The 20,869-nt window shown below is 38.2% G+C and overlaps 2 protein-coding genes across 3 annotated transcripts in view; both read right to left on the reverse strand.

Moving 5' to 3' along the window:
• Window positions 1-4,981, reverse strand: part of LOC146450212 (uncharacterized) — an 83,134-nt gene extending 78,153 nt beyond the window's left edge. The window contains exons 1-7 of the mRNA XM_085100619.1: window positions 4,872-4,981; window positions 4,585-4,724; window positions 3,079-3,240; window positions 2,735-2,812; window positions 1,698-1,765; window positions 1,447-1,503; window positions 680-788 (exon numbers count right to left, since the gene is read on the reverse strand). Of these exons, the coding sequence (XP_084956745.1) occupies window positions 680-788; window positions 1,447-1,503; window positions 1,698-1,765; window positions 2,735-2,812; window positions 3,079-3,240; window positions 4,585-4,681 (571 nt within the window). The 5' untranslated portion in view covers window positions 4,682-4,724; window positions 4,872-4,981. The remainder of the gene's footprint in view (window positions 1-679; window positions 789-1,446; window positions 1,504-1,697; window positions 1,766-2,734; window positions 2,813-3,078; window positions 3,241-4,584; window positions 4,725-4,871) is intronic.
• The window catches only part of LOC146450202 (uncharacterized), a 187,519-nt gene extending 182,531 nt beyond the window's left edge, over window positions 1-4,988 (reverse strand). For both annotated transcript variants that reach the window (XM_085100623.1, XM_085100620.1), the window contains exon 1: window positions 4,872-4,988. The gene's annotated coding sequence lies outside the window, so the exon portion shown is untranslated. The remainder of the gene's footprint in view (window positions 1-4,871) is intronic.
• Between the last annotated feature and the right edge of the window lie 15,881 nt (window positions 4,989-20,869).

Raw genomic sequence — 20,869 nt, forward strand, 5'->3', positions numbered from 1 at the left:
CAAAACAGCTGACAACGAACATGGAATCACAACTATGTAACGTAATCTACATATCGTAACATTGACAGAATGCTGGATAAGCTGCGGATTTGAATGTGAAGGCACTTTGGATAGCCGAAAATAAGAGAGAAAACAACTGAAATTTGCATGCAGCGCACCGACAAAACTAGTTTTTCTGACTTTCTCAAATCCTGCCTATCGTTATGAACACCAGGAATTTCAAGAGGAATGCTGTATCTACAATTGTAGCCAAAAAGATGATTTTCTACGAAGTTTAGGAACTGTCCTTTTTATTCGAAAATTAAGAACAAACTGACTTTTTTAGTGGGGAACATGTGGCCGGCACCTAGGCTTAAAATATGGACAATTCTGAGTTGAAAGTGCGTTCAAATATGTCGCGTCTTTGCTTAGTGAGCCGTTGTTTGAAGCACACGACCGCATAACGACGATTGTCAGAAAATTACGATACCTATTTAGAAAATCACTCAGTCGTTAAATGCTAATAATTGATCAATCATTGATTGTAACATCATCCGATGGACGATGTTGCACAGTGTTGAGCGAGATACTCAAACGAATGTAACATGTTTGATGCAACACTTGGGCTAATGTAAACATTGTATTAACAAAAGGAAACTAACGAAAACTCCGATAAAATATAAATATAGTTGTCACTTACTTCCAGTGACTGATTCAGCAGGGAACACTCCTGCTCCTCCTGCACCGGGGAACCCAGCACCTCCAGGAAATTCCCTTACATCCCCAGGGAAACTACTGACGATCTTTTCCTGTAAAAGTTGAAGCAAATAAAGAGTGGCCTTGGTCTAATACTGGATTATAGAATAAGAAGGGTATGGGTTTATCCTTTGGCTTAAAGTTTCTGGGAACGACGAAGACGTTTAAAATAGTGTTTGAAATAAAATAGAAGGAAAGAAAGAACAAAGGAATGTATAAATGAGGAAGGAAGGAAGACGGAAAAGCTGGAATGAACGAACGAACGGACGGACGGAAGGACGGACGAACGAACGCATGAATGAATGAATGAATGAATGAATGAATGAATGAATGAATGAATGAATAGAAATATTGATTATTTCAGTGGCCATTCTCTCTGTTTCTACTCTCTTACCCAGATCTCCCTGCAGGTTTGGAAATCTGCCCCTTCCTTATGACCGTGGGAAATGTGGGTACGAAATTACTCTGTTTCCTGATCGAATGGTAATTTTGAAAATGTGGCTTTTATGGCGAGTCGAAAACCGGAGCTGACAGCTCTCGCCAAAACATCATTCTAAATGATTCAGATATGAAAACAGGTATGGATATTTATATGGATATGACCCTGGCCTGAAAACTGGTATGGAAAAAAATGACCTTTTGTAATCCTTTTTTGATAGTCAAAACCTACGAATTAGTTTCTCTTTACTCAAACTTTCCTAATTTAAATACCTGTTGTTTATTGATAGACTTCTTCAAATCCAGTAAAGCTTTGTTTTGCTTGTTGATCTGTTTTTTACCGAAAAGTTAAGATAAATCGCTTAACAAACGAAATATAACAAGGCGACCAAGCCATAATTGTAATACGAAAAGATCTTGAATTCATTTTTTAGGTACAATGATTTACCTAGAGTATCTTAAGTTGCCTAGAATATCTTCAGTTGCACTTCCAATGGTATTTACTGCGAGGAATTAAAGGATACTGCCAATCCCCTGTCACACCATTTGATGGCTTCTTCACGTTGTCCCAGCTTTTCACAAGCACTTGCCCCTACAAAATATTAAATTTTTTACAAAAATTAAACTTCCAAGCGTTAACTGTACATGTAATATTTGGTTTGTCCCGCAATCTAATTGGTCACGTAATCAAAGTAGGTTTCGAATTTATCGGCGCATTACTGGAAGGCTCATAGCCTGGGATCGAGATTAGACGACTTTTGCTTCACGTATTGCCAAACGAGGTCTATTCGTTCAAAAAGGAACGTTAAAGTACGTCTCAAGTCGCAATTGTTTTCAGAGGATCGTTGCATTGGGAGGCTTCCTTGACAGCTACCAACAAAATTTATCTATGTCATTTGGGGGATTTGGGAATGGAGGTCACTAGTTTTGGAAGATTGCGGCAGTCAATTGTGCTTTTATTAGTTAGCTTTGAGTTGGTCTAGCTTTTCATCTGAAGATTTAAAGGGCACTATCACTGACTGGTCCTATCCGTGACTCAGAGGCTTTTTTGACCAACGACTGCATTCCATCGTCTGGTGGATCAAAGAGTGTTGAAGTTGGGTTTTTGATCATTGCCCCTTTTCCTTGACACTGGCTCTTCTCCTGTTCTCGACGGATTGGGTTCAATGCCTGATCTGCTGTCTCTTAGTGTCATGATCTGCAGACAGGGCTTCAAACTGGTAGTGACGAATGTTGCAGAGTGCATGAAAGGGCTTTCTTTAGTGAGTCTTTGGAGCGTTTTGTCGTTTCTCCCCTGTCCCGCTGACGAGAAGAGAGTTGAAGAGATTCCCCATCCTCGATCACAACATGAAGAGTCCAACTTAACTCAGTGTGCCTGATGAAACAGTTGTCCGCGATGCAAGTGATCTCTGTAGACTGGAGTACCTCGATAAACTCACTTGTTAAACATCACTGACTGGAATCCGAACCTGTGTCAACTAATTCCTTGGAGCTCAGCTGTAAAGGTCTATGCGCAAAGGACTAGTCAACTGCATTTATCTGACCAGATAACACCTCTCACCTCTTGCGATGGCTTTAATGTAAGTTGGTTCCAAGTCAATGGCAGCTTTTGCATCATCTATTGTCTCTTGGTATTTTCCTTAAAACAAGAAATAGAAGTTTCATAAACGAGTGTGGTTGAAACAACGTAAGCGAGCGTTTCTTTCTTTCTTTGGTGTCCTGGGATAACTGTAGCTTCAAAACCAACAACACAAGTGAAGACTAACTCAAGGCGCCGCACCTAGCAGGGACTTGAGACGTCAGTACTATGATTATAGGAAAAATTACAAATGAACAAGATGGCGGTTTTGTTTTTGTATTCAAGTAGGGTTTTTAGCAGGAAAAATTGCGACGAAAACCACTTACCCTGGTAGAAGTTTGCTGTTGCTCTGTTGCTGTACAGTTTGGCATTCAGCTCGTCATCTTTGCATTTGACGTTTATTCCTTTAGTGTAGAAGTTCACAGCATTGTAATAGTCTCCCTTACAGTAGCTCTCATTACCGTCTTCTTTGTAGTTCCACACTGTTGCTAATTAAAACAAAACAATCCAGTTGATGATAACTTGTTTTGTAAAGGAGAATCTTTGTAAACCCCAACTATCGCTAATTAAAACAAAACGATCCTATTGATAATAACTTGTTTGTAAAGGAGAAGCTTAGTAAATCTCTACTATTGCTAAATAAAACAAAACGATCCAGCTGATGTGGACAACTTGGTTTGTAATGGAGAAACTTTGCTAACGTCATGGTTTACATTTTGCCTCAGTAGCATATATATCTGGTTATCAAACAACAAGCTACCGGCACAAATAGACACCTAGTACATAAATTAACAAATAGCACGACACTGTTGGTAATCAGTGTTGCATGTCGAATATTCTAAGAGATGTTAGTTTTAAAGAAAAGGAAATAATGTATCGCTACGAGGCAAGGGTTGCCATCCATCCATATATTCTTTGTAAAATATTGATACCTTTAACGCTTGTTCCCAACAACTAACTAATAATATGTTAACTTCAGGAAACTACTAAGTTTGCCAAGCTCTTCTGATTTAAATAGACTATTTATCTGTGGCTAATCTTGCCGTTTGTGCTAATGTTTGGTAATGAGGCTTAATATGTGAACAAAAATCCCCTATACTAGGACAAAGCATAAAAATATTATCATCAGGCAGTGAGACATAATATCACTGACTGGTTTCATATACGGTTTAACATTATCAAAACCCTCCGTAATAAATCCAATTCCTCCTATTAACTAGTGCAGGTAATTCCTTAATTTTCTCAGGGATAATCGATAATCGAAAAAGTAGCCTCTTGCGAGGAGACGCGCGGGATGCATCTGCTTTCGTGTATTCTCGCGGCATCGGGAGTTTTTCGCGTGCGCTCGCGTGTTTTGGTCGCTCTCCTATCCCTGGTCTGAGAAAAAAAACATACAGAATACGAAGAGTTTCGTTATGAGTGGGCATTAATTCAAGCTTTAATTACTTTTTAATCTTCAGTTCAAAAGCGTACAATTAATCCTACGCTTGTAGAACGATTCACATTGCAATGGCTAAAATTAAAATTACGCCGAAAAACTGACACGCTATAACGGAAGTTCAGGACAAAACGTTCACAATGTTACATAACTAAAAATAGTTGAAAAGAATGAATTAACTGGACCTGAAGATAAAAAACCAACACGAGGCACGTTTATTCTTCATATTCTACAGTGCTTAGCACGTTTTACTGCTGTTGTCAGTTACTCTATTTTGTTATTTTGCACTTTTAGATCTATGATAAAAAAAAAAAAAAACTTTTTCCTCGGGTCAACAATGGCTAAAAAAATCTTTTCACTTTCTAGTTGTATGGCAAACATTTTGATTTCTTACCTCTTAAAGTGTCATTGTCAAAACCAAGTTTTCCTTCTTCAGGATCAGGTGGTGTGACGTCGCTCTCAGTTTTGGCTTCCTCTGCACTCCCCGCCATGAATGACGGGGAAATGACAAACGTAACTCAGTCTATGTTCTTCCTAAGATAAAAAACAACTCTAAGTCATTATGTGATTATTACTTCTAATATCACAAATAATTATTTCATTCAAAGAACTTTCATCACAGTTGATGTTTCTTGGTGTAACTCACTCTCATTATCAGAATTTAAAATTTGTCTTCCTTACTCAGTCGTCCTTGTTCTTTTTATCCTTAAATCATTCGGCAAGGAGACTACACTCTCCCAGCAAATGCTTACTGTGGGACCCAAAGACTGTTTACCAAAATAAATCTAGACTGAAAATAAATACAAATCTTGTTTAACTGTGTGCCAATTTATAGTACCAACAATTCTAACAATAGTACAAGGAAAATATACATATAATAAGCATGGGTAATATATATTCAGACAACTAGATTGATAATGACAAGCGGGGTCACTATGGCTCTTTGTTCTGCTATAACAAAGCCAAAGAAATTTATGACCATCTGTAAAAGTTGACAATTTGTGATCCCTAGACCCAAGCACGCATATAAGGGGACTCCTTATGGCCTGTTTACATGAAGGGAAGATGACTGTACCAGGCAGATAATCCAACTTTGTGCCACATGTCTGCCACATGTTTTCTACATCTGTTACACCAGGACGCTCAAAGTTGACCCCTATGCTAAGCCACGTAGGACGCCTCTAGCAGGTTACAAAGATCACCCTAGGTCACCTTAGTAAGACTAAAAGATGGTCAACTATTGCACCACTTCAAGCTAGGATAAATCACCTAGCCCGGGGCATTTTTTTGTTTGTTTGTTTGTTTGTTTGTTTTCTTTTTTTGCTGGCTTCCAAAGTCGAAATCTGAAATTAACACCGCAACAGACTGGTCACTCACTCATCCTCTCCTCCAGAACATAATTTTACAGTTTGTAAGGAGTTGTTCAGCAAACAGAATATGGGAGGCCACAATATAAGTATAAGTATTGCTTGTCCCCGAGAGGCTTGTTACATTAATTCAAACCAGTTTGACTTTATTTTACCACGGGTTGGTGAGGCTACATTGGGGGGCTCTCGCCTAAAATTTGGAAAAAAAAACGCCTATCTTTCCCGTCAGTTTCTACGAAGGGCGGCCATTTTGAAACTGTTCGGAACTCGACGCGTGTCGGAAATTCCCGAGGATTTCCGAAACTTACAACTTGGTCCAGTCGATCGAGCCTAAGTTATTCAAGATGACTGCCGCTAGCGGAACAGACACGAACTGTACTTTGATATTTTAATCTTAGATAGGCCAGAATATAACTAAGATCACTGTATAGTTTTTTCGGCGAAATATCCCGGCTTTTATTTTTAAGAAAAATGCAAATAACGAAAATCTGTTAAAATCGTCATTTAAGGCGCTAAATTATTACACGGGTTTGAGAGCCTCTCGTGCAAAAACAAATCATTCTACCGCCGTTAAAACACTCAAATCCTTGTTTTACAAACTCTAAATATCTTTTGGAATGATTTTGGGAAATATTGCTTCGTTCTGTGTATGGGCCTGTCCGTAAATTTCAAAGATAACACGGCAAGGGTGGAAAATTCGATTTCTTTCACATTACTAATCTTGTAGATAGGCTAGGATACAACAAAAATCACTGTATAGTTTTTGTCGAGCCACTGAAGTATGCGTCTTTTAAAACCTGTATGACTTGTATGTAAAACCTGACACTAATATGCTTAGTATTTTGTTCAGGACCTAACTTTCTTATGGTGACTAACGTCTTTTTCAACATAATTAGTAACGTTTGGAAGCGATCTTTCCATCGTTAAGTTTGCTTTAGGTACGCCAATTGAGTGAACATGATCATTGTTTTAGTATTCAAATAAGACGTGCGGGTAAATTATAGACTATATACATATCAATACCAACCAACAAACACAATCGATGTACCACTACACCCTTCTTAATTACATTACTTGACTACGCTAATAGCGTTAACTTGCCACTTATTACTCACCACTCATTAAAAACCCTGTTAAGAAAGAAGCAGTTTTATTCGGTGACAAATGAAGTTTAAATTGCTTATAATCTCAATCATGAATATCATTTAGAGTTCGTAGCCTGTATCAAAACAAACGACTGAGTTCAATCAGATATAAACCGGAGGTCATGAATGGCTGATTCTGTTTACTGATGACTGTGCCCAGCACCCGGGGCCCAACAGCCGCTTGAAAATTCCTAGAGTTGATATTAGGCCATAAATGCCACCACACATAAACGAGAGGTTCACTGGATGAATTGTTCACTGAGGTTGATCGGTTTTATCAGAGTGAATTGTTTCTCAAGACTTTATTGCTTCAAGCAGCCAAAAGGTGAAACCATGACAGCATGACACAAGATAGCCACTGAAGAATGCAAATGACGTACGATGGTGACATGTTCGGACAAAACTAAAATTGTGAATAGAGTCACTGGAATATGAAGCTTCAATCGATTGTAAACCAAGTCATGAATAACGACTAATCTAAGCTGTTGCCACAAATTTCCCGCCCAAAGCTGCACTAAGCCATAAGTCCAGTAAAGCTCTTCTCAATATGTTATACCATGTATGTCGAAAAGAGATGGTAGATGAGTGAAGGAAATAATTGGCATTTAAAAAGTCAACTAAATTGTTTCTCAAGACTTGCTTTAAGAAGCAAAAAACGTTAAACCAACAAAGCGTGACATACAAGACGCAGCAGGTAAAACTCCTTAGGTATGCGTCATTTTTGTTCAACACTGTATGTAGAACCTGACAAGCGCTTAATGACCTTAACGTTTCTAACGCGGGCTTGTTCAGTTCCTGAGAACGTTAATGAAGCTAGCTAGCAAGTAACCGGAGTTATTACTTTCATTTTGAAATTCAGTAAGACTTGTATTCATGCCGAAGGCTAGATGACAAGTTTAGAATTTTTGAATAAGTTTAAATATTAATTACTTTCAGTTTCTAGTGTGCACGAATTAAGAACAATGCACTTCTTGACGTATTTTAAACACGGAGCGATCCTATAAAAGGGAAGGACACGCTCCCTTTGAAGCGCTTTGTTGGCTTCCAAACGGATCAGTATAATGGTGGATGACGTCGGTAACGGTCGAGGAAAAAAGAGAGAAGAACTATCGTTTGTAAAATCGAAGAGGGAATCGATTTATCAATAAAAATAAGCTAAACGCTAGCTATATATCTTGTAAGACACCAGAAATTAGCGAGATTAACGATAATAACGGAAATAATCAAGTTTCGTTGCCGCAATCGAAAGATTATACGAAACTTACCTCAAAATTCGAAATCCTTCTACCAAATTAATACACAGTACAAAGATCGAAACCATTATTAACTGAAGCTTGCGACGAACTGGACATCTGTATCCCTCCATCTGAACATGCTGATAACCAAAACGAGTCTGTGTTGTTCGCCAAAACTGGCAGAATTTTCAAAATTTAGCAGATGTTTTCCGCTAAACGGCCGCTCGAGTCGTCATGTCGGGTTCAAGTTTATTACCGCTTGTGTATCTATCGATCACGTACGTGAAAACTAACTCTACTAATCCGCTGGAAGTGGCAGCAATAAATTCTAAACTCCTATGCACAAGTCAAAAATAAAAACATCTAAACACATTTCGTACCTGATCATGAATATTTGCTAATTCGAAAAATCACCAAAGATATAAACAAAACACGACCCGATGTTGCTCTCATGTATCTTATTGATGAAATGATAATGGCAATGGCTCTCACATCAGTATTAAAATTAGCCAGTACCAAATATATTCTAAGTTTTATTATATACAGTAAGCAATAGAGAGGCCGGCTTCAAAAAGATTATCAGCTCCGTCGTCTTGCGTGCGATCGCTCGCCGCTTGAGACACTTCACTTTTCTCCTTCGTTTCCCGCTCCGTTGTTTCTTTTAGGCTTCGCTTCCGCGACTTTGTGTCTTTACTTATCTCTCCCCCACTAAACGACACAAAGGATCGAAGCGATTCCATCTCGGAAGCCGGTTTCAGAAGAACAACCTATTTCGAGACAGAGTTTGTTTACGAACTTTATCCTAATCATTTCGGAAATATCTCGAAAGGATAAGATTTTACCAGGCGATAAATGAATTTCCGATCTCAAAATAAACGGATAACTTAACTTTCTAAATTCTTCTCCTGTAGCCATATTCGTTGGATTGATTTTCAACAAAATAATTCGAACTAAAACAGCTTTTCCGTCACGTCCTTTCGAATTAATGTTGCGGGAACTTGAACGTGCTAAAATAAGATTTTTGGTAATCAACCAATCCGATACGCGCGTTTTGGATTTTTGATTGACAGTCTGAACCGTTCAGCCTGGTCTTATAGGATCGCTCCGTGTTTAACCTCTGCCTTAATTGAAAATAACTACCCTGCAACCCAGAAAATTTTTCAAATAAAAATTTAGCTTAATACGGGAACCATAATCAGGGATCAATAATCATGATTATAGCTCCTGGCTTAATATTAATTAATTCCTAGCTTATACAATTATCAACATTAATTTGCTGTTGAAGAAACACCTGACTGCATCGCTGGAATGGGTTTTACTTCATGCTTATAGTAAGCATCTCTTAGCTAAGATGTTGTTTCAGTCAATAAATAACAATTCACTTAATGATTCTGTTGTGAAAACACACCTTTTAGCTCAATCGTAGTCCTCTTATTAGAAGTAAAGATCCTACAAACAAAAACCAGACAAACAGAGTTATCATTAGCCTAATTCGGCGTCACTAACATGCAACATGTTGTTGCGTAGTTTGGCAGCCATTCAGAGCAACTATTAACTATTGCTGACTTCACACAGTTGAATTTTGTCCTACGAGACGAAAGATGACTATGTAAGGTAAATTCATTAGGAATGAAACCTTAAGACAATAAGGGAACGAGCTTGGACTTCCGCAGCATCGTTGACCCAAATGTGCGCGAGAATAAGGAAACAAATGTAACTATTACGATTTTTAAACGATGTGCGTCAAGTAGCTACGAGCCACGATCAACCAAACGTCTTTTCCCATTGAATTGGTAACGATTAAGCGAGTTTTGCATCGTTGGGTTTTTGCTTTTGGTACGCAAATTGAGTGATCATGGTCAGTTATTTTATATTTAAATCAGACTTGAGGAAATCAGTGCGCCACTACACCTTTCTTAAAAACATAACTTAACTACGCTAATAGCATTAACTTACCACTTAATACTTACCTCTGATCTCGTTCAAAACTATTTTAGGAAAGAAACAGCAGTAAAAATCGCTAGATAACAAGGACACCAGTTTCTGGGAAACGAAAGCAAAATGTCACGGTTTTTGAGTACATGAACAATTGTGCAATTGTCACAACGCATCCACCAATCAGGTCTATCGCCCGAAGTTGCATGTAATTAATTAACTGAATTATTCCACGAACGCGCGTTGGATATGAGCTGATAGAAAACCAACAAGGCGCGTAGCGCCGACAAGCTTGAGTGGAATAATTGTTTTCATCAAAAGCAATCAAAAAATATTGCAAGATCTTGGTGATCTCACTTTGCAAGAACCACTACAAGATAATTTAATGGTCGCTATTTCTTGGACATGGTATAATTGCTCATATACCACGGCCGCTAAGCCAATCAAATTCCTGAAATTGCATTATGCAATGATCCAGTTTTTGATAAGAAGTTTTATTCGATAACAAATGAAATTTAAATTGCTTATAATCTCTTCCAGAAATAATACTAAATGTTCGCAACCTATATCAAAACCAACGGCTGCGTAAATTTTAAAACATGCAAGTTACTTTCGTTCATTTTCACAATTGTCATGAGTGTTACAGATGTGAGTCCCCTTTCGAGGTGCTTTTTAAGAACCATAAAAGTATGGGCATCGCGAGAGACGGAACGCTGAGTACAATAAATAAATCAGGTCGTTCAAAGTCAGTACACAAAGTCGTATAAAAATATAAAATATAAGGACGAACCTTTCCGGATTGTAACGCCTTACAAAAACTCATACAGTCATTTCCTCGTAAATCTGACAACCCCGTAATTGTTCAAAATTGTGACCATGTTTTTTGGCCAGACGGTGGTCGTACTATCGTACTCACAACGAGCGATCGTGAGAAGCCCCCCCTCCTCCGCGCTTAAAGAGGCAATGTGGTGGTTCTTTTCTTGTTAACAGAAAGCATGTCCTTTACCGGCTGGTGTTGTTGCAGTCTTTGGGTGGCAAGAGCCTCACTGATGGCGACAAAGACAGCCTCGGCGACAAGCCTCCCCAGACACTTCCTGTCCGCGATGTTCGTTCTTTTGTTCTCTCGACCAATTAATGTTAGGCGTTCTAAACTGTGCAGGTCGCTCCGAATAGAATGATGGGTAAAAATAAGAGACAAATGGGTGTGGGTCGAGTCGGTATATGGTCGAGAAGTAAGTAGAAGGCTGATCCAGCAGTATGCATGTTTGTCCCATGAACCTAGTTTAATAGCCTTAGCTCCCAAGAGTCTCCTTTACCTTTATAATCAAACAACATGCCATACACGCAATAGACTTCAAGGTATGTTTCAAGTATTTTAATATTTCGCATAAATTCCCCCTCTTTGTTAAAATAATTACACTAGTATATCTTATAATAATAATAATAATAATAATAATAATAATAATAATAATAATAATAATAATAATAATAATAATAATAATTATAATAATAATAATAATAATAATAATAATAATAATAATAATAATAATTTCAGTGTACAATATATACCATATTTACTCGAAAACGCGCCGTCCCCGAATAAGCGCCACCATAATCCAGTTGAATTGAACCAATATTTGTATGTAATTTACAGCATTTGGTGCCAAGCTTCACGTATCTTGAATTCTCACCAAGAGAATTATCTTTTGAATCTCACCGTATTTCCTCGATTAATAATAAATTAGATTTATATGGCGCTACTATTATAAAAATATTCCAAAGCGCTTCACACACTTCTTGTTTCAGAAGTAAAAATATTCCCCAAAAAATTGACCCATCAAAACCCAAAATGAGTGTGTACATTCTCCTTATTACTCTCCATGTGGTAGTCGTTGGGAGAATTTGTTGTTAAATCAAGACATTTATCTGTGGTGATTAATGAGACTGGGGATTAACGGGCGCGCGAGGATCACACGCAAGAATCCACGCTTTTGGTGATTCTCGCGAGTTGTTCTAGCTTGCGTGCAGACGTCTCGTATTTCTTTTGTTGCACTCGGCAAAAGAAATACAGTCAAACCTCTTTATTACGGACACCAAGGCGACAGGAATAAGTGTCCACATTATAGAGGTGTCCGTTTTAGAGAAAAAGGGTTTATACCAATTTCGGTCTCCAGGGACCAAGTGAACTGTCCGTAATAGAGAGATGTCCGTATTAAAGAGGTGTCCGTTTTAGAGAAGTAGGCTTTATATGGATTTCGGTCTCTCAGGGACCAAGTGAACTGTCTGTAATAGAGAGGTGTCCGTATTAAAGAGGTGTCCGTAGGGAGAGGTTCGACTAGATGTCTGCAAGCAGGCTAGAGTTGTGAATGGTGGCAGATCACAATCACCTACCAAGCTACAATCAAGGACAAAAGGATTGGGACAAATTCGCATTTACGATGTTTCCCTTCGAGTGAAACGCAATAGAAACACGGTACGCGCAAACGGTAAGTATCCATTCCCCGATACCCACCCCCTTACAATGTTGAGCCCGTGTGATAAAACTGACTTGTGGATTTCAACATTGCCTTGGGGGGGGGGGGGGGTATGATTAGTAAGATGGGCTTTAAACGAAAAACCATCATGGCTTCATTGGTCAGTCAGACTAAATTATCAGTTAATAGGAGGACTTTGTAACATTTGTCCCAACACCATTTGTCCTGATTGTAGTCTTGGTTTGAATTCTGCTTGGTGTGAATGGTGCGAGGGGTTTTCAACAAATTAATGCTCGGTACTAAATGTGTTCAAGCTCCTCCAGAGATTTGCCTTTGGTTTCTGGTACATAAACAAAGAAAAACACCCAACCGCAAAATGCGATTGCTCCGTAAAGCCAGAACGCTCCATAACGGGTGATACGCTCGGTCAACGAAAGAAACGTCATGGAAATTATCAGATTAAAAGTCCAGTTTGTAGCAGTGGCAAATGCATTTCCTATACTACGAGCCCACAGAGGGTATATCTCTGAATTGATAATCCAAGGCATTGGGCCCATACCGGGAGCGAACGCTGAAATGTAAAGTATTAGAGCCACAATAGCTAGCCAGGCATGTTTATAAGGGCAGGCAGCATACGACCAAGTGGTATGATCCTCTGACACATGTACACTGCACCTACCATACGCTGCATGGTAACTCGACCCATTGAATGGAACACATGATCCATTGATGGGATTGCTAATTGCGTCCTTCACAGAACAAAATCCACACTTTGCTTTGAGGCAGTCTAAACAGTGTCCACTACTTGGACAATTGTAACTGACATTCAAAGGTGTTATTTCCTGTAAGGATATCGAGGCATCGTGTTGCTTTGCCATGAAGAAGGCTCCTCCTAGAAGGAACAGGCTAAATGTAACCCCAGCAAGGCTCCCAAGTAGCAGCTTTCGCCGGCCCATCTTCTCTACAAGACAGACACCTACGATGGTGAATGCAAAGTTACCAAATGCCACTACTGCGGCCAACCAGATGGCGAGCTGGTCACCTTGGATACCAGACATTTGAATGATCGTTGCACTGTAGTACCTAGGAGTAAGGAACATTGCGAAAATAATGTACATGAAAACTTTGAGCAAAATGGATGAAGTGACAATTTTGAAATGAAATGGTTACTATTAGTAGCCATCACCATGTCAATGCCACTAGACTTCCACAGTGTTTTTCAACATAGAGCTTTCACGGCTTAGTTAACACAGCACCCTAGCTAACATCAGGTACACTATATGACATCAAGAAATGTAATGAAGGGTAGACAAGACAAAGTGCATCATCTTTCCGTGACTAGGTCTCTTACTGTCTCTCTATGGTCAAGTGGTACTGATACAACTATGACTTACAACACACATGGAACTGAGTAACGACTAAGCAAATAATTTCAATGAATACCATATGCAGGTAAAATTCAATAGCCCATACCAAGGATTTTGTATTCAACAAACAATAAAATTAAAAAAAAAGATCCTTTACAAATTTGCGCATTCAATGCATATGCCACCGAGTAAAGCATAATGATTCTACTGAATGCTGGGTAAAATAGCCCACAAATAAATGGGGTTCACATTCAACAAACAGCACTGTGAAATTCCGAAAATACAAATGTAAATGCCACTGAAAATTACCCCCCTCGCACCCACACGGGTTAGTCAAAGGAGGGGTGTGATGGATACTTTCAAATCTGATGGAGATCTTGTGTACTTCTGTACTGATGTTATTAAATAGAGCAAAGACCCTAACAAACGTTTACACAGCTTTTGCAAAAAAAGAAAACCTAAAACATTTTAGACTTGAACAGGATTCTTCTTCTATTAAATCTTCTACCTGCAGATGAAATATATGTTTCATATATTAACATTCATTTATTCATCATTCACAAGTAAATTATTATGAACTCACAATATGACCAGCACCCAGTTGGCTTGATAGCTCAGTTGGTAGGGAATTCAAATCCTGTTCAAGCCTGATATTTTTCAGGCTTTCTTACGCAACTGTTCGTTAAGTAAGTAACTGTGAGGGTCTTTCTTCTTTTTAATCTAGCTTTCACCTACACCTACAGCTATATGTTTCATATATTCATTTCACATACTGATTTACTTACATAACAGTATTAATTCCTGAAAGTTGTTGTATTGCTTGAAACATGCAGCCGACCAGTACACCTCTCCTTGTTGCTGTAGATGCCAAAATTCTGTATGCTCTGCTTTGAGTAAATGAACAAGAGTCTAAAAAAGATTGGAAAATTTGACAAAATTCAAAGTAAAGCAAATTTCTCACTTTTGCTTTAACTGTTAAGAACTGTTACTATTCGCACATGATGATTATTTTAGATCAAATGCAAGCCATTACAAAATTTTATTGTACATGGTGCTGTATTTCTTGTATAAAGGCCTGGGACAGTTATTATTTAAAAAAAAAATGTGTCCAATTCACATAAATTTACGTCATTCATACATGAAATCTTATCTCAAGAAGTCTGCAAAGACAACATAAATTTGCATGAATTTCAGCAATATTATCTAGAATTTTGCATGGTAATTTTTACATAATTCACAGATGAAAAAACGTTGCTGAATTTGCAGTTCTCTGTTCAAAAAATCATTATGCAGGAACCCTAGCCAGGGCACGAAATTGCGCCTGATACAGTCGCCAATGCGCCTAAGTTTTCCGTGCTGGCGACCAAGATTCGAAAGTTAGTCGCCACATTGGCGACCAGAACCCTTTCCTTTATCCTCCTTTTATGTATTGTGCAATAAAATAAAGCTTGAAAAAGAAAATCGGTGCGAATGGCGAGGTTTATTTCTAGCAAAACCGTCACAAACTCTCCGTCTTGAACGTCTGCCATCTTGGATAATTCAGAGGCTTTGTTGTGTATTGTGCATTCAAATGTCCCTTTTGCTAACAGTACAATATTGCGGGCTCAGAACATAACCGCACGTGACCTCTGAAATATCCAAGATGGCGGATTTCGTCGCTCTGACTTTCATTAATATTCATGTCGCCGAGTGATTTAAATTTAAATGAACGTCAACGAGGATCGGGAAATTTATTTCAAATATTGGCTGCGCGTACAACCGGGACCGAGGATGAGGTTTCCGAATTCGCACGGGTCGTGGAAGAAAAATATGCCGACAAGAAGTTTTTTCGCACCTTGCCCCTCTGTGGCCACGTAGGATTACCAAAAGACAAATTGGCAATGTCCCTGGTGACAGAGGATATTCCTTTACGACAAGAAATTAGCAGCCACAATTACTTCTGCTGATGGAAACTGTCTTTTCAATGCTGTAATTCAGTATGATTTTCTTTAATGTTTTAGAAACAATAGTTAAGCAAACTTGCAAACTTATGTTTCTGAAATTGATACAAAAGATTTTGCCAACTTAAGACTTCTGGCAAGTGGTTGATATTGCAGTGTACATGTAAACATTATGCCGCTGAGTCTTTGAAATAAGTGGATATCATGATGAGATCATCAAATTTGGTGGTCTCCGAGGGAAAGCTGGACAATTTCCAAAAATAAAAAAACTTACCATGTGATGAAATGTTGGTGATGTTCATTCTTTACTATGACCGGAACTGTTGTTTGCTATTCTTTAGACATCAACAAAACCGTCCAGGCATTCCTAACGCTAGGAAAGCCTACGATTTGATATTATCATCCATGATAACGCATTTTCAACATTTTTTGTTTTCGTTTCGGAAAAAAATGGCTACTAATTTTTTGGACTTGGCGACCACTTTGGAATATTTAGGAGCCAAATGTCTCCTTAAGAAAAAAGTTAATTTCGTGCCCTGCTAGCGAAGGAGCAGATGGAGCAATGTCACAAAGCTGAACAAAATTATACACAAGAGGCACAGAAAAGATACATGCATGCATACATAGACAGTCTGATGATCGCTTAGTGCGTGAAACTCGAGTAACTGTGGTTATAAATACACTTTCTATCTTAAATTTACATACATACATTGTACATACATACTTTATTGTAACTCCCTAAAAGGGTTTTTCAGTGACAAGACTACATAACTATTAACTAAAATAACTAATTAAATTACCAAATAACTGAAGTAATAAATATGCAACAACAAAAAAAAATCTTTAAGATACAATGGATTGGATTTACTATCTACAAATTAAATTCAAATTCATAGATTGGTCAGAAAAAAGTAGGTCAACAATTCTTTCCCTAAAAACTTTGACAGAGTCTGAAGATTTAACATTGCCTCTTAGACTGTTCCAGAGCGTAGCACCACGGTAGGTGAAGGACCGCTGAACGGTGATTAGACGGCACCTTGGAATGTTCAGTTGATTGCGTTGTCTAGTATTTCTGGTGTGATTTGTGAATGCGGAGTAAGTTTCTTGATTAAGTAGTCAGGGAGGAGTTTATTAACACATTTGAACATCATTACAGCATCGTTCAAGTAAATTCTGTCATAAACAGGCAACCAGTTTAGTGATTTGATACCTTGTGATATGTGATCGAACTTTTTGAGACCAAGTACAATGTGGGCGGCGAAGCTCTGCACTAACTGAAGTTTCTTGATATTATGTTTACAAGTATATTTTGACCAGACAGTCGAGCAATAATATAACTTACTGAAAACAAAGAGCTCATAAGGAGAAGCATTGTTTTCTTGTCTAGCAAGTGTTTTATTCTATTAACTTGTACCAGTTTATGTAGGCAAGTAGAGACTGCCATAGAGGCTGCCAAGATGTCATATTGATTAACAAAACATACACCATGTTCTAACCTGGGCCTTTAGCAACTCCACCAAACATTGCAAGTGCTTTGGCTCTTTTAATGTCTTCATGAGCATATATAGATGGCGTGATACTGTTAATAAGGTAAAAAAAATGTAAAACAGAATGTAAAGATTTGTGGCCTTCAAAGAACCAACTGACACCAAAATGGCTCAGACACTATTTTCTAAATTGTTATTCAAAAAAAGACATTCTTCTCTATTTTACAGTGTATATTTATACAAAACAGCCTTCCTCCCTCCCCCTGTACTATAATGCTTTCCACACCCTCCCCCACCCATAAAAAAATGGCCACTAACCTCGTCAAAGATCTGAAGAACTTCTGATGGAACTTCAGGAAGAAAATACGCTAACACCTGCTGCTCATTTGCCAGGATGTTATAATCTGAACAATGAGGCTTTGTTTGTTTGCTATGGAGTAAAAAACAAAAAGGTTGATAAATTGGTAAATTTATGCTAAATAGTTGACTAACTCATTCCCATGGAAACGTAGCTCAAGGTTTAAGTCTACAGATAAAATCCTGGCCCCAGTTGTTCAAAGAGCGGATAACTTTATGCAGTGGATAAGTTGCTATCCAGCGAATAAAATGTACTCCAACAGCAGCTTTTGGAAAGTTTTTCACACAATCCCATAATTAGATTAGACAGACGCTTCTGCTTTATACACAAATTATTGGGCTATAAGGAAATTCTTGTACAAATTTTATCTACAGCATAGCGACTGTGGATAAAATTACCTACTCTTTGAACAACTGGGGCCTGAAGGTCAACCATTCCAACTCAGACTGGGGCTACCAAACAGTGCTTGTTGCCTTGGCCCTGTTTACTATCCCTTTGAGCCTTAATAGTGACCAGAATTCAATTTCTCCTTACAATATCACTTGTCAATCAACTTGTAGGTCATGAGAATGATTGAACTGATCACTGAAGACAAGACATCTTGGTGTTTAAACAAATTCTCTTTACTAGTACTGTAGGAAAAAATATTAAAAAATGGTAAGGAGAATATGCATGTTGACATCAGGCAGGGGCAGCCAACGACAGTTTTATCTTGAATTCTTCGAAACGCTATTTCAGGCTGTCTGGAGTGCCTATAAAGCTCTGTTGCTCTAATATTTTCAACTGTTCAGTTATTCTAGGGGAACTTGAGTCTTATTGAATAATTACTAGCACATTTTTGTCCATTTTTCGAAAACCTTAGGTCCTATTTCGTTTCTGAAATTCCTAGCTGACCTTTCTTTGGTACCCGAAACCACAGTTTTGTCAATCCAAAAACACCATAGGCCTTGAATTTCCCATAACACGAACATACGAGGTAAAAATTCCCTTTAGAAAATTGAAGGGGATTAATAGCCTTCCGAACAGATAATTTACCGAAAGGATCCGTTGAGTGCCCCTGATCAGGTCTTAAAAGATTATGCTGTGAAACGAGGGCTCTGCCTATTCCATTTGAAGATGAAATCGTGAAGTGACCATTCAGATGAAAAACAAAAGTTAATAAGCAGTACTTAAATCCTGTGGTGTTAGTTATTATAATTGTGCGGCTGTAACTGATATGTTGGAGAAAGAAATCCTAAAGTGTAACCATTCAAATGAAGTGTGGCCACTCAAATGAATAATTATTAGTACTGCTAACATTTTCGCAATGCTTGCCTTTAAATCACCTATGATACGTTAATTTTGTTCAAGAGCAACCTCTACAGATTGGAATACAATTTCAAAACGTGACACAAACCTTCACACATTTCCTGTATCTTCTCCCTATAAACACTGTGTCCTTGATCATCCACAAATGAACACAGAAACTGTTTAAATCCGTTCTTGATCTCCAGTCGAGGAGCTTGCATGGAGACCCACTCACGCACGGAATTTCCTTTTATATCCTCAAGGTTTTCTATACTTTCGATGAGCTACAAAAACAAGAATTGAATTAATCAAGAGACGAAGCAAAGTACAAATTATGTAACAGTCAGACCACATGCAGTTAATGCTTATAACTCTCTATATAGTGTAGCATCAGGCAATTTCAAGACAGTGTTGCTACTCTTTTGTGGATGTGTACCCTGCGAGTAGAGAAAAGAAGATCAAAGGGATCTCTGCTTGCAGGGTACTAGGTGGGATGCAATTCCATGGATCACAGGGTTACCCCCAGTAGTAGGTTGCTGGCACCCATTTATACAACTGGGTGAAGAAAGACAATATGGAGCAAAGTTTCTTGTCTAAGTTAAGGAAACAGCATGAACATGCAAAAACCAACCTATCTTGAACCATTCATATTTCAGTGGAAATGACTTCATATTAAAAGTTTGTTCCACTAACTTTTATACTACTACAACTCCAAACATTTCAATTTTTTCTTCTCGGACTATTGTTTAATCAATTCCTATTTTTTCTTTTCAGATACTAAATGAGAATTAAAAATTTAAGTGTATTAAGCCGTTATCTAAGTTCTAGTGAGTCTCCTGTACATACCTCATCTTCATCCTGTATATCTCCATCTGCGGCTCTTTGTGCAAGCCGACGACGATGTCTCGGCTGCTCCTCATTCTCCTCATCTGTTTCATCTTAAAAAAAAAACCATATAAATCTACAGCAGGTGTCAATTCCTAGATTTAACTCTGTATCACACTGTTGCCATGCCAGCAAAGCCACAATAGGATGACGACCATCATCGAACATTACCGCAATCTCCGTAGACACACAACGCAAGTGCTTCCCCAGTCTGCACTCAGACCATGCAGTTTCATTTGACCCTTCATTATTGCCCACTTGAATAATTTCAATCTGTATTTGATTTCCCTAGCAAAACTGGGGTCTTTTTTGTAATTTCTTTGTGTGGCAAAATAATAATAATGAAAAAACACTATCCAAGCATCAATTGCAAATTTTATTATTGCGAACCTGTATAAAGAATAAATTGAATGGAGTAATTGACCAAATCAAGTGTTTTTCTGCGGATTTGATGACACCATGTAGTATCACATCACATCACATTACAGCATAATAATTATTGTCTAGAAACAAAATACTTTTTGAACTGCAGAAAAAAATTCTCATACCATAAAGCAATCCCCTATGAAGCCGCCCCCTTGTTGCAGCCTCTCCTCTGTCTCTCTTCCTCATCAGCCGCTCAGCTTCCCGTCGAGCCTCTGGGTCCATTTCATCAAATTCGTCATCATCTAACACTGCTGCATCATATACATCAAGAGCTGCAATTGGGCGATAATCCCTTTCAAGTGTCAAAAGTAATATTGTGATTTAGCCAAGTTTTTTTTCTCAACCCTTTCACAACCAGACAGGCTTTCAGCCAGAAATTTAAAACTGGACATCCAAGGAGCATGTTTCCAAAAATTCAGGACACCTGGATGTACCCTTCTGACGAAAATGTTAAATCCAGACTAAATGCCCCCTTCTTAGTATCGCTACATACATTAGGTGATCGATATTTTAGAAGGATTTGACTAAGTATAAATACACATCATTCTTAAATGTACAATAAATGAAAGTTTTTGCCTAGAGAGAAATGTGTTATGAAAAATCAAAAACAAAAAATAGCAATTTTTTCTGTAGAAAAAAAAAATAGAGAAATGCTTCAAGTTGGGGTTATATCAGCTGCAGGTATATAGTACTGCCTGGAACTATTGGATCATTTGCCGCGACTTTGCCTTGGTCTTATCATGGTTTTGATCTGCGGTTTCACCTTGGCAAAA

This window comes from Pavona decussata, unplaced genomic scaffold (assembly GCF_977016875.1).
Source record: "Pavona decussata unplaced genomic scaffold, jaPavDecu1.1 SCAFFOLD_481, whole genome shotgun sequence".
Taxonomy (NCBI): Eukaryota; Metazoa; Cnidaria; class Anthozoa; order Scleractinia; family Agariciidae; genus Pavona; species Pavona decussata.